At 47.8% G+C, this 17181-nt stretch overlaps 4 protein-coding genes and 1 pseudogene across 4 annotated transcripts; all 5 read right to left on the bottom strand.

The window, feature by feature from the left end:
• Positions 1-4651: 4651 nt before the first annotated feature.
• On the bottom strand, positions 4652-5150 carry LOC123431140. The gene has a single exon (XM_045114974.1). It carries the CDS (start codon positions 5148-5150, stop codon positions 4815-4817), a length of 336 nt encoding a protein of 111 aa, XP_044970909.1. The 3' UTR covers positions 4652-4814.
• A 3415-nt stretch (positions 5151-8565) lies between these two features.
• On the bottom strand, positions 8566-9254 carry LOC123431139. The gene has a single exon (XM_045114973.1). It carries the CDS (start codon positions 9144-9146, stop codon positions 8859-8861), a length of 288 nt encoding a protein of 95 aa, XP_044970908.1. The 5' UTR covers positions 9147-9254; the 3' UTR covers positions 8566-8858.
• A 2996-nt stretch (positions 9255-12250) lies between these two features.
• On the bottom strand, positions 12251-12794 carry LOC123431138. The gene has a single exon (XM_045114972.1). It carries the CDS (start codon positions 12664-12666, stop codon positions 12409-12411), a length of 258 nt encoding a protein of 85 aa, XP_044970907.1. The 5' UTR covers positions 12667-12794; the 3' UTR covers positions 12251-12408.
• A 569-nt stretch (positions 12795-13363) lies between these two features.
• On the bottom strand, positions 13364-13492 carry LOC123433734 (annotated as a pseudogene).
• A 1128-nt stretch (positions 13493-14620) lies between these two features.
• LOC123431136 lies at positions 14621-15104 on the bottom strand. Its single transcript, XM_045114971.1, has one exon. The coding sequence runs from the start codon at positions 14936-14938 to the stop codon at positions 14681-14683; it is 258 nt and encodes an 85-aa protein (XP_044970906.1). The 5' UTR covers positions 14939-15104; the 3' UTR covers positions 14621-14680.
• Between the last annotated feature and the right edge of the window lie 2077 nt (positions 15105-17181).

Here is a 17181-nt window from a genome sequence, read left to right as displayed (position 1 = left end):
TCTGGACGCTGACGGTTTCATATTTGATCGCTCCGTCTTCTCTTCACCCTTTTTATTGGAGCGAATTTAGTCGATCATGGACACGGGTGAGAGGGAGAAGATGTGAGGAAAAAATAAGCAAATATTTAATTTTACAATTTAAGTTTAAGGTGTCTGTTCGGCCGCAGCTCAGACCAACGCTTAGAACGCGCTTTTTGCGAACTGAAAACCGTGTTTTTAGTTTCACCTTTTTAAGGGGTCTGCTAGAGATGTTCTTAGGCCTCTTCTCGAGCCCGAGAATGGACAAAGACTTGAGCTTTTTTGTTCTATTGAGAGTTTTGGGGTTAGGAGAGAAGTGGGACTACTTGATATACAAATCCACCCAAATTAGTGCATTAAATTTTGCGATGTGGAGACTCCCTTAGTTGTCTGTTTTCATCTTGTACTTTATTCATCTTTGTAGTTAAAGATTGCTTGTTGTCGGGTGTGGTTTTGTGTTGCAAGAGGTGTCATGTAGATCGTTGTGTCTCCCTTTGATTTAATCATATTGGTCCTTGCTTGCATGCTTGCCTTCTATTGGCATCTCTTGCTTAAGTTTAGTTTGATTTGATTGTGTGGACATTAGGGACATGACATGCATGAGTTCTTTGATATATTGATGGTTATGTGGTGGAATTGATATTGTAGTTCTTGCATGTATATTGTTGTTGTGAATATTGGATAAGTTGATGCTTGTGGATTTCATGATATGGTTCAGATTGCCTAAATAGTAAATGCACACAAAGTGTTTACTGAAATGCATGTGAAGAACTAGCTTGACATAACCGGATTTCTGTTCATGAAGCGTTAAGAGCATCTCTAGCAGACCCCGTATAATGCCCCGATCCGTAAAATAACCGTCAAAATACGGGCCGGACGAAAAATGCTGCCAGACCAGACCCCACAACTGTGTCCGATCCGTAATTTTTTTTGCGGGGCACGGCAAAATGCCCACAACCCGCGAAAACGCAGCCCCCCCGCCCCGTCGGTGCCCTGTGTATATCTAGAGCGGTTGGTTGGTGGGACATTTCAGCCCGCGCTTTTCCCCCACCCATCGCCGCCGGACGCCGCCTTCGGTTTCGACCATACCAGCCCCGGTGGGCCGCCGCAGGCCCTAGACCGACCTCCCCCACGCCCCTCGTGCCTCGGCTGGACGGAAAGCTGCAAATCGGCGGCTGTTTTGTCGCGGCCACCGGATTTGGCTTTTCCGGCCACCAGCGGCTGCGCCAAAGCCATGGATTGGTTGGGGAGCACCCCGTATAGCCCCGGCAAAGCGCCAGCGCCGCATGCAGGTACTGGTTCATCCTCTAGTCGCCGGCATCGGTTTGCCGACAAGGACTCTTTCGACCGTCGCCCGGGCTCGGTGGTCGCGCAACAGCTTGCTGATGTCGCTCATACAGTGCGTGAAGAAGATGTTGATCCAACTAGTGAGAGCAGTTGTGGAAGTTGGATATCTTCTCAAATGCCTATTTGTGGTTCTTATTTTCTTTGATCTTGCTATTTTAGCTAAGATTTGATGCATTATGATGTATTCAATGTCTTTGAAGAAAATAAAGAAGCAACTAAATGTGTTTTGATGCCTAAAAATGTAATGGAAATAACAGATTTTGTGGACCTGCGTGGGCGGTGGACGGTGGCTAAGCAGACCCCGTAAAACGTACCGTTATACGGGTCCGTTCGGCCACCGCCCACACCGGTCCGTAAAATAATTTTTTCACGAACTGCAAACGACTTTTATAGTTCGACTTTATACTGGATCTTTTAGAGATGCTTTAATGGGTCCGGCCTACTATCGAGTTTGAGCCACCTATAGTTGGCCCAAAGTTAATAGAATGAAACACTCCCAAATCTAATTTAGCGGTGTTCACCTTAACGATGAAAAGCGATTTACACGAGAAATTCATGAGTATTCAGCAAGTTCAATGCACAATCACAGACACACAGTATTCAGAATCCTCTGTTTTTCTACTCTAAAAAATAAAAAACATCCGTTTCTCCTAGCAGACCCGAGCATGCAAGCAATCATCAAATAGTAGCATGTTTTACCACAAGCAAATCACGTGCAAGATTAATTAATTTACCGAAAGGAAAAAAGAGAACAAGTGCGCGTCAGTGATGCACCACACTCCTAATTTTTTACATCTCCTCTACGCATGCACGGAGAATACATAACTCGTATGCTCCGGTCATCGTACCCTCGTTGCTCGGGAACGAACGGCTAGTTGGATCCCCAGCACACGAGGTGCATCACGCTCTCGGATTTCACCGCCCTCCTCCTCATCATCTTGTCCTCGGCGCCGACGCCTCGGCCAGGACGCCGGAGAGCCGCCTGGCATGCTGCTGCGGCTGGTGAGCTGCCCCCGACGCCGGCGGCTTCAGAGCTCCGGCGGCCGGCGGCATGGCGGACCTGGACGCCGCCGCAGGCTGCAGCCTCGCCCTCGCGACGGCCTACGCCGCCCTCAGCAGCACCCTCGTCGAGTGCCTCAGGCTGATCGGTTTGTTCAGGATGATATCAGGGAAATGGACTGCCACTTCTGAAATCTGAACTACGGTGGTGATCATGGAGGTCGGCTAGTTCTGCAGGTTTGGTGTTCATACGGGAGCAAAGGGCGGCGCATATCGTGGTGCTCTGCGGTACGGTCGGGCTCCAAAACCATCGAATCGTCGACATGCCGGTGTTTTTCTCTTACGGCGTGCGCAAATGCGTGCGGCGTCGTTCGTCCCGTGTACCGGGTTAAAAGAAAAATAAAACCATAGATACGGGAGTCCTCCGGGGTTAAAGGAAAAATAAAACCATTCTCCAAAAGGGTCAGTAGTGAAGATGAATTACGGCATCTTCAATAGCGTATCTCGAATTGACACGCCAAACGATTGCGGACGTAGATACGTACGAGAGTCAGCCATCCAATCCAACCATATGTATCAAACGTTTGCCACATTTCAAACGCAAATTGAACCACACAAAGGAAACTAGAAAAAGTACAATATGTTGTATGCAAACCCGACGAAACTGAACAGGTTCAAACTAAATTAAAAAATAAACTAAAACTGCCTGAGGTACCGGAAGGTGATCTCATACGCATGGCCTCCTTGCTCGCTACTCAGTCACATCTTCATCGTGGTCCCCTCTATCCAACGGCGAAAGGGCGTGTAGGGACCGTGGCAGTCCTGATCGGTCGCTGCCTGCTACAGGGCCGCGTAGATCGTGGACGCCTTCTCGATGCACGTGCCCCCGGCCTTGCTCTTCCCGCTAAAGGGCGGACATGGACTTGACCGGCCCAATTTTAATGAGCTGCTTACTGAGGTTGCGTCGATGTTGGGCAAACTTTTCTGTTGTGGTCCTAGACGGATCCTTTACCCAGGCCAACGTGAAGTCTAGGTCGGCATGGACCTAGTCCAACACGACTTTGGATGTGGCGAACATTGTCGGCATGCCGTGTTCCTTAGATGCCGACGCGCCTGTTAGGCGGATGCCCTGTCCTCGTGTATGTGTGCGAGGACAAGGAGACGCCATTGTGTCCAAGGTAGTGGACGATGCGGCCACATACTTTGGCTACGACATTCTCGAGAACTAGCCCTTGCCATCGGACTTGCCCATCACTCAATTGAAGCTCAGAGAGGATAGGGTCAGCGATGGTGTGCAGAGAGAGAAGATGATAGGAGAGGCGATGATGTGGTTGGCCAGTGTCGCATGCCTCCTTTAATAGCCGGGACAGGCGGACTGATGTCGCTGCAATGTGGCGCAGTGGTCATAGTAGAATTTTCGATCGACGCGTGAGCATTGAGGCTCCGTCGTCATCCCGTGGTTAAATTTCCTGTTTTGACCCTTTTGAAGAAGATATCTAAATTTGACCTTAGTTTGCAAATATTTGAGGATCTGGCCCTTTCTTACCACCGGGGTTCATGGTGGTAGGGTATAACAACATACCACCAATGTCCCTGACGGTAGGGTATAACAACCTACCGCCGAGGTCCCTGGCGGTAGGGTTGCATGTCCTACTGCAGAAGTTTTCTAAGTTTCAAACACAGTGCGACTGCACACCTACTGCCGGCACCTTGACGGTAGGGTTGCACATTCTATCGTCAGTTCATATGGCGGTAGGAATGCACTGGCCAAGTTGTCTACTGTCAGGGTCCTCAGTGGTAGGCTGCTATACCCTACCGTCATGGACCCTAACGGTAAAAAGAAATCAAATCCCCAATTTTTTGCAAACGAGGAACAGATCTCGATCAACTTTTTCAAAAGGGTAAAACACGAAATTTTGCCTCCTCCCGTTCGATCACGTTCGTCCAACCGACATGAGGAAGCCATGTCTACTCTGGAGCGCCAGACGGGCCGACATGATTGCCCTACAGTCATTAAAGAGCAGGACACACAACAATGACTTTGGGTGGCGCCAAGCAAGTGGGCGTACTCCTGTACGTATGTGACAAACCTTCCCAGTTGGGTGTCGGTTCGCGGGGTTTGGAATGCCCAATGTTTACCGCACAGCGTTGGGTGACACAAGAAAAGTTTCCAAACAACGCATTCCAGAAGTATAGGGGTGGCTTGGGATATTACTGTTGAAGCTGCCCTTAATCGGAAGGACTTACAATGGATGCCCCAAGTTCTTGAGCCGTTTGCTGGCCGGGATTGAGCTGGTAGGCTGCAAGGGTGGCGTTTTCTGTTGTATGCGTTCATGGCAGGGCAACCCGAAAGTTCACGCACTGGGGCGCAGGACTCGATCGCTCAATCGCGAAAAACAGAAGCCCTACGATGGATGCCGCAGTAGCACAAACTATTGCAGCACACCAATCTACTCTAACCAATACGTAATGAGTAATCTGCAGGCTAGTTGTTGGGTCCCCAGACCCCAGTTGCTGAGGTACATGACCGTCCGGAGCTCCTCCTCCTGCTCCTGCCTAGCCTTCCTCCGACTCGCCGCCGTCCCACCGGCAGCAGGAGCCGCCATGGTCTTGCTGTTCCCGGCGGCCGCACTGCCGGCGTGCTGCTGGAAGACACACGGGAGCGCGTGGTGGTTCCAGCGGCACAGCCCGGCATGCCGCTGCTTGAACGCCTCCACCGTGCCAGCGCCCATGCCCATCGCCGCCGCCCACGACGATGCCTTGGCTTTGCCTCCGCCACTCGCCATCTGATCGATACCACAGTGAGAGTGATTCGTTCGTTGCTGTGTGTAATGGTGCTCAGTTGCCTGCGACATGGCGGTGTTCTTCACGGTAGTTTTATAGGAGATGCATGCCGATCTTGGCATGTAACTGTACGCGCCGGCGGTCGCCGCCTCGTACGTAGGCGGTCGCGCGCGCATGGCTTGTGGACTCGTGGGCGGAAACCGGGTGCAGTGTCGGCGGCCTTGGCGCTTCAGGCTGCTCGCGGACGCCGAGGTTGGGAAATGCGGCGTGCCGCTTGTGTCATGATGCAAGTTGGATGCGGCCATTGTGCTGAAGTCAGTATGCTAGCTCCTTATCCACCTGCCGTCAGGTGAGCAGTAGCACTTGCTCCGATTTTTCCCCCTCCGGTTCATCGTGCGATCTTCACGGGTATAATGGATAAATCTGATCTAAACATGCAACAAATTCACAAAGTGAAATGTCTTTGAAAAAATTTCACTCGCATAATCCATTTTTATACCGTCTTTGTCTTAGGTACCATATTACGCTGTGTGACGCCCGACTCTATGATGTGTGGCGCCGAGACCTAGTGTGGTATCTAAGGCAAAAACGTCATACAGTGTAGTGTGGCGTCTTGTTGTTGGGTGCCACACAAAAGAATTATGTGCGAGTGATTTTTTTTGAAAAGCAGTTCACTTCGTGAATTTGTGGTGGGTTTACGTTAGATTTGTCCATTTTTGCCATCTCGACGCAGGCTGTACTTCCAATTTAAATACGGAATGAAAAAATCTTTGCTCAGATGAGGAAATAAAACTCAGGCCCCATCTTGACGCTGCCACGAAACTATCAAAATACACCATACTTGGTGGTCTCTGCACGAAAGCTTCTTCCTAGCCGCCGGTATGATACACTGTGGCCGCCGGTATTTAAATTACTTCTAATTTAAATACGCAATGAAATTTTTTAGGAAAATTCTATTTAGAAGGGTCACATGATGGACATTTCGTGTAACGGTTTGCATCTTTTCTTCTCATACATGCATGCATGCAATGATGTTATGAGATTCGTTTTAAATGATCGGAATTCAAAAACTTTTATCTCTTAAACCGTTAATTCGATCGATGATTCGTTTTCGCCGTTGACTTTGTTTCGATGAAATCTTCAAAACTAGATCTCATGTCGATATTTTTTGACAATTTTTTTGCTCGTACTTATCACATTTGCTGTACTTACTTGTCATATTAGTAAGTACTTACTTGTCTGATAAAAAATAACTTAATCGCCAAATTTTTTAGAAACTGCGTATAAATATGACATCTAGACATAATCAAAATGGCAAGCACAAACAATTTTTTTTAGGCGATTACGCGCAAAAATATGACAACTCAACATATTTAAAATCGGTGACCACAAAAAATCTTTTTTGATCATCGTTTATAAATATGATAACTCGACATAGTTAAACTAACAAACACACAAAATAACTTTTTTAGCAAAGTTGTATATAAATATGACAAGTTTGCATATTTAAATTGGCAAACACAACATATGACAATGCTTTTATATCATGTATAATGAAAACTGTTACATGGTTTTGTACGAAAAAACATTAAAAGTGTCAATTAAGTTATTTTTTCAGGCAAGTAAGTGGTTAATAATATGACAAGTGGGGTCAAAAAATATGACAATTATGAATGAAAAAAAATAGTTGACGGAACATGTTGACATGGGATCTAGTTTCGAAGAACTCGTCGAGAGAAAGTCAATGATGAAAGCGGATCATCGATTGAATTAACGGTTTTGTAGATAAAACTTTTTAAATTTCAAAATCAAAATGAATCTTGGTGACATCATTGCATTGCATGCATGTAACAGTTTTTATTGTACATAATGATATCATTGAAGGCATGCATGCATGAGAGAGATATGTAATGGGTGATTAACAGAAGGTTAATTTTTGCATTGAAATGTGATTAAGTGAGGTGCGGCGCCGCTCCGTAGCGTTGTCCAAAAATCTTTGCTCCGATGAGGAAATAAAACTCAGGCCCCATCTTGACGCTGCCGGGAAACTATCAAAATACTTTGCATACTTGGTGGTCTCTGCACGAAAGCTTCTTCCTGGCCGCCGGTATGATACACTGTGTGTGTTTGATGCAGTTGCAGTGGAAGCAACCAAATTCCTGAAAAATGGGAGGGACAAGCACGAAGTGATGAGAAATTTAGCAGGATCAGAGGAGAGCATCTTCGAGGGTGGCGCCAAGCTGGGGAAGCAGCTCGAGGAGATTCAAGAAGTGACACAGCGTTGGAAGGTGCTGGCTGATTTCTGGGCAGAGCTGATGCTCTACCTTGCGCCATCAGACAATGTCAAGGGGCACATCGAGGAGCTCGCGAATGGTGGGGAGTTCATCACCCACCTGTGGGCTTTGCTCACTCACGCATGCATCCTTGAGAGGCAGGAGGATCATGAAGTTGGAAGCGTGTGACACTTGACTTCACCACCATATGGTTCTTCATGATTGGGATCTACAAATATGTGCAGTTACCACTGCAAATTTGTGCATGATTTTGTTCTTAGTGAATCATATCTTTGCAGGTGGACCGAAATAGTTAGTTTGATAGGGGAGTTTTGTTGGTGTAAAGATGGACCTGGAGAGTGGCGGCCTCAGTATACATTGTTTAGCAAGATATACCCCTCGAGAGTTTTGTTCATCCATTCTCTTGGGGATGCTCAACCTGGTTAACAGGATAACCTGCTTTGTTCTTGTCAGCAACTTACTGCTCATCAGCTGCCATCGTGTACATCTTGAACTACTAGTACAATTTTTGTCCGCGGCCAAGCCCATAACAAAACGAATGGTATCTTGAGAAGCAGGACCTAGATCAATCATATCGAGGAAATGGCTTGCCACTTCTGAATTAAGATGATGGTTGGCAGCTGTAGGCGTTCTGTATTGGAGCAACTGAGCAAGGACATCATACACCAGGTTGCTCTTTCCGCAAATAATTCAGGTTCTATTAATTAGTTCACGCTGGATCGACTGTAATAGTTCGGACATGCCATTTTTGACCGTAGAATGGACTGGTTTCCTTTCGTCATATGACTGTCTGCCTAAACGAGCAGCGACGAATGGATTGTATGAAATGAAGGCCCTTACCTGCTGCAAATTCTGAGCGAACGTTTGCGGATTGCAGTTAGTTCAGACAATAGTCAGGCGTGTTGGTGTGCAGACGGAGCAAAGGGGTAGATGAAGAAAGAGAGCAGAGTAGATGCAGAGAATTGGGTATAGGCAGCAGTAGCATGCAGAATTACAGGTTGGGTTCAGTATACAGTATGGGCAGACGACAAGACAGTTCAACGTCTGGTTCTTGGCTCTTGCCAGCTTCCATATTCAGGTTCATGACACTGTTGTTTGGTATGTGAAACTAATGCCCCCAACGTGAGCTTGGAACACAAACTAGAATTCATGTATTTTGTGAACCAAGTTCTCTAACACCATGACATGCATGATCGCGTTCCTCAGTCTCGTCTCTTTGACAAAATTATCGAGGAAATGGATTATCGCTTCTGAACTAGGTGTGATTCGCTGCACGAGCTCGAGAGTACTACGGATCATGGAAGTATGTGAAGTACCGTGTCTTACACGAGCTCGAGAGTGGGTGTGCATGATCCAGACACGAACTGGTGCAGCTAAGAAGATCTAGAGAACTGTAACTGATGACTACTCAGCTAGTTAGTTGTTTGGCCCCCAGTTGCTCAGGTACATGACCGTCCGGAGCTCCTCCTCCTGCTCCTGCCTCGCCGCCCCACCACCGGCAGTGGGTGCCGCCTTGCCCTTGCCGCAGGCGCCGTTCCCGGCGGCTGACGTGCCGGCGCGCTGCTGGAAGGCGCCCGGGAGCACGTGGTGGTTCCATCGGCACAGCCCGGCATGCCGCTCCTTGAGCGCCTCCACCGTGCCGACGCCCACGCTCATCGCCGCCGCCCACGACGAGCCGGTCGCCTTGCCGCCGCCGCTCGCCATCTGACTAACTGTACGATTGTAGTCCTGTGGATGTCACCCACCGTGCTCGAGTGAGTGCTTCGTTCGATGGTGTGTGTGTGAGAGAGAGAGAGTGTGCTCGGCTGCCTGCCAAATGGCGGCGATCCGCATGGCAGTTTTATAGGAGATGCCGATGTCGGCATGTAGCCGTGCCGGCCGGCGCGCGCACGGTTTGTGGACTCGTGGGCGGAAACCGGGTGCCTCAGGTTGTTGTCGGACGCACGCCGAGGGTAAGAAATGCGCCGTGCCGCTTGTGCCACAAGTTGTGTGCTGCTGGCACTGTGGGATCTATCCACGGTACTCTGTGCTACTTACATCAGATGAGATCCGATCAGGCTTGGTGGTGGCCCATGAATGAAATGCCTTGCTTTTAGCACACGGGAAGGATGATAAAAAAAACTCATTCATTCCACTCAAGGCACGCACCGTCCCGGAATCTTCTCCCCATCTTGGGATGTGATCAGCAAGTGATTATTGATTAGTCTGACAATCCTCCTATCTGCAACGCGGTTTACTCGTAGTCACAGTCTCACACGTATGATTAAACTAAAACTACACCTTTTGGCCACATGCTTTTGGGGTGATGGTGAGAGCGGAGGTACGGGAGACGCGGACGGGCAGCGAATACCAGTGGCCCGAGGCCATGGTTTCCACCATACCTGAGGCTGCCGGCCAAGCGGGATGTTCTGTTTCTCACTCTCGTTCTGTCAGCACCGCGGTCAGAAAGCACGTTTACTTTTTTCGATAAAAGATGAATTTTATTGACTTAGAATAAAGCATCGAAAGAATACAAACGTAATGAATACACACCTGATCTTTGCATAAGTAGAATGCACACAAACAATAATAACACATACACATAAAAATAAGCCAACAAATAGCAAAATCATATAAGACCAAAACTATATTTATGCTAAAAAAACACCAAAACAATCAAAACTATGGTCAACAAACTACAATCATGACCATATTCGCATCAAGCATCTCATGACACCACATGAACGACGGTGTTTTTCAGTAACATAGGGATATTGCCGGATCCAACCACCCAAGGCAGAATCTAGGTTTTCACCTTGAAGAACCTGTCCAAAAATATCTGAGCAATGTCTTCAACAAGGCAATAACATAGGGATATAGTTATTGTCACGTATAACCGTCTGCGTTAGACCTTGGCTTTCACCGCGGAGCTCGATATCGGGTGCTCGGGTGACACCACCATCGATTTCAATTGTGTTGTCACCATCACTTTTCTGCGATCTCAGTAGCTACATGCGTTGAAGCCACCACACAACCATTCCTCTACATCAAGCCGTCATCTATAGTTTGCATCTCACCATCGGATCAGAAAGGGAGAAACCCTCACAAAGATCTTACGATGGCCATGCAATGTGCCTCAAAGCTGCCACCGCATACCCGCATGGTCACAACAAGACTTATCACCGACGGAAGCGGGACGATCGCATCGCTCCTGGCTTGGACCCCTTGCCGGATCTGAGCATTGCCTGGCCCATAATGACCCAACTAGCGCTCAACCGTACAGGGGAAGGGTATGTCTCCTGCCGCATGATCACACTTGGATCTAGGAAAGAGCCATGACCGGATCAGGGAAGGGCAAACGACATAGGGCTTAGGATGAGCGGCTGCAGCCCCTCGCCACACCCCCCAAACCTCAACAGCAAGCGAAGAATAGATCCCAACCAGCAGCGATGAACACCACCATCGGAAGGAGATGTACGACCGCCTTGGATGAAAAAAAGGATGCAACGAAGGGAGAGAAGCCCCCCGGCCACCGCCTTCCGCATGGCTTTGCCCTACATTGCTAGCCGCCAGCGGCGAGGAGAGAGAGGGCGAAAAGAGAGTGTGAGGCGGCGAGGATGGGAACGCCTCACGTGTCGCCCGCAGAGGACGACGCGGGTGCCAAGGGGTCTCGCTTTCATTTTAGACCCGTTTAGTTAACTTACGTATGTTTTTTTAACGGAAAAACTAACTCATTAACATCAACACCTCCGACGCATCCTCCTTGGGGCGTCGTCTTGGGTTTCCAGTTTTCTGTCAGACCTTGGTGCCTCGTGTGGTCCCTCGGTTTCGTCTGTCGGGTAGGCAGGTGCGTGGCCTCGAGACCGATGGGGAAGTCAGAGTGGTGGCTTTGGAGAGCACTTCAATGTTGAGAAGTGTCGGATCTGATCGTGTGAGCGACATGATCGTTGAAGCGGCGGCTCCGGAGAGCACCTACGTATTGTGGGGTGACATTTCTCGTCGTGTGGACACCAGAGTCGTCGACATAGTGTGGACTCAGGGTCGGCGTGGCCGCTGTAAGACATGAGGGGTAGGGTGCCAGCCCTGATCATTTGGGCGATAGGATCATCGGCTCGTTTGGGTCCTCAGTCTCGGGATTGGTATGTGTTTCGTTGTATTGGTTTTATTGGTTTTCGGTCAGTTTTTCTTATAAGGTTCTTCTTAATGCAAAGGCAGAGCTTCTACTGGTTTGTGGAAAAGAAATGTCAGCACTCTGATCACATGTAGTTTTACATATCGTCGTGTCGGGTGAGCAGAGTGCATAGCAAAGGAATTGAGAGCACCTTCGCCACCAACTATCTCTTGGGGCAGGACGTCCGTGTCACAACTGATCACCATACAGACATACAGAGTGCGTAAAGGCTGAGGCACGCGATGAGTGAAATCAGAATTCCCGTGTCCTTTCTCTGTTCCAAGTCTCACCCTCCCATCCGCCTTCGGAGCAACAGAAACCGATGCAGAGCATACTGCATACAACGTCAAAATATCCAGAAGAAAAATTGTTGGAAGGAACACAGAGTCACAATCTCCAACGGGCTCCATTGTGGCGACCTTGAGGTGTTCGAATTGATGATCAGACAAGACCTGAGATCGAACTCCTTTTCTGTTTCCACTGTTCTACCCTTGGTTCAGAGTTTGGTTCCACCTGAAACTGCTCTGTTTTCAGCAGAACGGCTCGCTTTGCTGAGTTGATGTCCCTGTATAACTCTGAACTTTCTCCCTCTCTTGATACAGATCGCCATTTGACCTTTCGAAAAAAGCCACTGAAGCAAATGGCTGGACAAGTAGGGTAATATAAATTATAAACTGATAGCCGAAGTTTTCATCATCATTGTTGTCGTGGTGTCTTTACAACCGATCAAGTCTAACGCCATTGCTGCAAGCTTTACTAATACTAAGTTACTTGCTGCAACGAACACATCAGCCCTATTAGATACTACTAGTACTCCTAATTAGGTCCCCAGCAGCTAAGGTACATGACCATCCTCAGCCCCTCCTCGGCCATCTCCGCTCGCCGCCTCCCAGCCGGGGAGGCCGGAAGCTGCTTGGTGCCATGCAAGACGCTGCTGCGGACGTTGTCCTTGGCTTCCCGGTGGATGGACCTCAGGGCGTAGTTCCAACGGCAGAGCCCGGCCTGGTCCTTGAGCGCCACCACTGCGCCGGAGCTCATCGCCACCATCCAGGACGCCTTCGCCGGACCAGCCATTGCTTCTCCTATACTTCTTATTCTTGCTGCGCTGCTGGAGAGTGGAAACCGACTCGTGCTCCTTGTGTGTAGTAAGTAGTAGTGGACTTGCGAAGTTGAACAGAGCTGATTTTCTTGAAGTGTCTCACTGAACTGATGCTCGTTTGTGTTCAACTGGGTTGGACCTCTAATTTTTTTTACGGGTTTAAGGGTTCTAGTCTACGCCGTTTTTTCGACGAAAACTGTAAAAAAACGGTTTGAGGGCTCTACTAGAGATGCTCTTAATATGATTAATTGCTCCAGTATCAAAGTACTAATTGGAGTCAACTCCAGATGAAGTAGTGGCTGCTCCACCATATCTCTCTTCCGTGACATAATTGGGGTCAAACCGATACCACCACTTGTGAGCTGGATGCCCAACCTTACCACAAATCTGACAAGTAGGCTTGTCACTGCGGGAAAGATTCGCTCCACCTCCTGGACCTGAGCGTCCTCCGCCGCGATTATTATTGTGGTAATTGTTATTCTCGTGGTTGTAGTTGTTCCCATATTTGTTGTACCCTCCGCGATTGTTGTTGCCGAAGCCACCACGGTTCCCTCCACCACTGCTTCTTCCTCCACGATTTCCTTTGCCATGTCCTCCTCGTGCAGCAAGATTCACTGACGAGTTATACTGCTGTGACCCAGAATTTTGTGACTCCAGGCGCGCTTCAAAGGTAACAAACTCAGCATAAATTTCGCTCAAGGAGTAGGCATCGGTTCTGGCACCAATGGATGAGATAAAGGGATTATATTCTGCATCCAATCCAGCAAGGATTTGAGAGATGAGATCGTCGTCTTCTATCTTCTTCCCTGCTGCTGTGAGTTCGTCCGCAATACCTCGCATCTTCGTGAAGTATGCGGTGGCGGTCATATCGTTCTTCCGAGTGCCGGCGAACTGGTCCGAAGTTGAATAACTCGTGACCGAGAGATGGAGGAATACATCTCCTCAAGAGGTGTCCAGACTCCAGACCTGCGCAGACGTCTTCATGGAGACGACTTGAGTTAGAACTTCGCACGAGAGAGAGGTCAGCAGCAGCGATCCAAGAACTTGTTGGTCTTGGGCTATCCAGCGAGCGTACTCGGGGTTTGGCACCGTCTCGGTGCCGGATTTGTCGGCCTTCTGTACATCAAGTGTCTTGGCCGGAGCTTCAATTGAGCCATCGAGATATCCATCGAGCTGTGCCCCTCGGATTGGGGGTAGGACCGTCGTCTTCCACAGAAGAAAGTTGTCACGGCTGAGCTTTTCGCGGGAGGTGTCACCGAGCGTCGCCATGGGCTGGCTGATCGAGGAAGAAGCTCCCGAGGAACTGTTGAAGGGGACGAGAGACATCTAGATGCGATGTAGAAGAGAAGGCTCCGATACCATGTAAGAAATCAGAGATCGTTGGGTTAAGGCTTGATGACCTCCTGGGTTCACCCTCGCCGTCTCACTTACGCCTTCAGTATGACATGGATCGGCAGTCAACTCGGAGCAACAGAAACCGATGCAGAGCATACAACCTCAAAATAATCAGAAGAAAAATTGTTGGAAGGAACACAACGTCACAATCTCTAACGGGCTCCATTGCAGGGACCTTGAGGTGTTCAAATTGATCAGACAAGACCTGAGATCGAACTCCTTTTCTGTTTTTCACTGTTGTTTCCTTGGTTCAGAGTTTGGCTGTTTTGTACAGGCAGCTGAAGCTGCTCTGTTTTCAGCAGAACGGCTCGCTTTGCTGAGTTGATCTCCCTGTGTAATTCTGAACTTTCTCCCTCTCTTGATACGGATCGGACTTTGACCTTTCAAAAAAGCCACTGAAGCAAATGGCTGGACAAGCAGGGTAATATAAATTATAAACTGATAGCCGAAGTTTTCATCATCATCGTTGTCGTGGTGTCTTTACAACCGATCAGGGGCAACCAACCAAGTCTAACGCCATGGTTGCATGCTTTACTAATGCTAAGTTACTTGCTGCAACGAACACAACATCCCTATTAGGTACTACTAGTACTCCTAATTAGGTCCCCAGCAGCTAAGGTACATGACCGTCCTCAGCCCCTCCTCGTCCGTCTCCGCTCGCCGCCTCTCAGCCGGGGAGGCTGGAAGCTGCTTCGGGCCATGCACGACGCCGCCGCGGACGTTCGCCTTGGCTGCCCGGTGAATGGACCTGAGGGCGTAGTTCCAGCGGCAGAGCCCGGCCTGGTCCTTGAGCGCCTCCACCGCGCCCACGCTCATCGCCACCATCCACGATGCCTTCGCCGGACCAGCCATCGCTTCTCCTATAGTACTTCTTATTCTTGCTGCGTGCTGGAGAGTGGAAACCGACTCGTGCTCCTTGTGTGTAGTAAGTAGTAGTGGACTTGCGAAGTTGAACAGAGCTGATTTTCTTGAAGTGTCTCACTGAACTAATGCTGGTTTGTGTTGACGGTGGGAAGATTGGAAGTGGGATGCAGTTATATACGGGAGAGCCGGAGCAAAACAGGCGGCTGTGGGCGCTGGTTTTCCAGGATACCACAGGTGCTTTCGGATCCATTTTTGCTTGCTTGGCCCGCACCTCTCGCTGTCTGACGCCCAGCCGGTGCAGGTGGCTGCCCACCTCGCCCCATCTTATTTTTTCTGCGGGAGAGCGGCTGGTTTTGTCCACTGGCAGATACAGAGTCCTTGAATAGTAGAGATTTTCTTTTTCAGCGTGCAAGTCCATCTCTTCTCTCTATAATTTTTGTCAGATCAAGGAAATAAGATCAACAACTTCTCTAAAATTTTCGTTCTTTGAGTACGTGCAAATTTTAATGATTTTTCAAACATAGTTCGGCTGTTTGATTTTTCTTTTCTTTTTTGGTGCATTATGTAGATGGCTAAATCTGTACCTTGCTCTCATGTCGATTTCTAGGCATCCTAAAGTTCTTAGAAACTGCAAAAACTATGAGTGTCTGTTTAAAAGCAGACTTGGAAAATCTTATTTATAAGTGCATTTTTTTTTCATTCACAGTACAAAAGTGCCAGTAATTTTTATTCTATGTAAAGCAAGTAGTTGTATGTCTCATAAGTAACATATGGTTTGGTCGAATTAGTGATAATTGTTTCTCGGGTGACTTAGAAATGACAGTTACCGTAAAAAGAAGGTGAGTGTGGTGTATGTTCTACTCAAGGTGACCTTGCAAAACGTTAGTATTATAAGAAAAAAGTAGCTATTTTTCACATATAAAAATAAGAAATAAAATACTATTAATTTAATTGTGGCTAATATCATACACAACCATAGCCCACATGTTTTGAAATTCTTCCCATGAACCACAAGTAATGTCCTATTTTTTCACACCACACCCAAATCAACCATTTGAATTGTTTTGACATGATAATCGACACCTTGAACGCACGTACAATGTTACCACACTGCTTACTTGTCGCACAAGCAGACTGACCTCTCATGTTGTTTTTAACTCATTCCACCATCTTCTCTTTCTACCACTCTCTCTTCCCAAGAAGAAGTTCTCCAAGGTCGAGTCGTGCGTCGGGAGAAGTAGATTATGAAAATGGGTTGAAGATATCAAGATCAAGGTTCTTCTGCGAGGTACGGTGCGCGGTGGTCACCAAATTTGGGATGGAGGTACAACATGGAGTCATCTTGCTAAAGCTCTGCACCAAGAGAACTCGGTCGATGGATGTAGCCCATAATCACTATACAACCGTAACCATGGCAGGCCGTCGTAATTCATGCGTATTCAAGTTAATATCCATTAAACGTGTCAAAATTAATTTGTATTGTCATTTTTCTTTATATTCTTGCTTTTTCTCTTATACGTTGTGTAACTAATGCATCAGATGTTAAGTATGATGCAAGAATAGCTTAGTTGGTTATTGCATATATTGGTCACTTGTAGTGTATTTTGTTCCATTCACATTGTTTCTTAAGGTTGTTCTTAACTGAAGTGCACACGAGTGCAAGGCTCTCCCATCTACGGATGGCACCCACGGGGTATGGGTATGGGTGGAGCCACCCGATACCATTACCCGTCCCCCCTGAGCTTACCCATCACCCTTACCCATATCCGTCAACGAATACAATTTTTTTCCGTACCCTTTACCCGATAGGGTAGACGGATAACCGCGGTTAAAATTACCCATGTTTGCAAATCAACAAGTTGAACAATATATAATCATAAACAAAAACATATAATCATAGTTTACACAAATGGATTGTAACAACAACATATACTTATAAACAACATCATATAGTCATAAACAACAACACATAGTCATACATTTTCATTTCACAAAGTCTTGACATAGTGTAGATTGTAGATATAATATTGATTTTACAAAGATTTCATATGGGTACATGGGTATGTGGGTATGGGCTATATGATCCATACCCGTACCCGCTCTACCCGATGGGTTTCAGATTTTCCTATTTACATACCCCATGGGTAATTTTTTGTCCCATACCCTTACCCTAATAGGGTTTTTACCCGCAGGATACATGGGTAATGGGTACCCATTGCCATCCCTACTCC

Source organism: Hordeum vulgare, chromosome 2H (assembly GCF_904849725.1).
Source record: "Hordeum vulgare subsp. vulgare chromosome 2H, MorexV3_pseudomolecules_assembly, whole genome shotgun sequence".
Taxonomy (NCBI): Eukaryota; Viridiplantae; Streptophyta; class Magnoliopsida; order Poales; family Poaceae; genus Hordeum; species Hordeum vulgare.
This window is presented reverse-complemented; position numbering and strand designations above follow the sequence as displayed.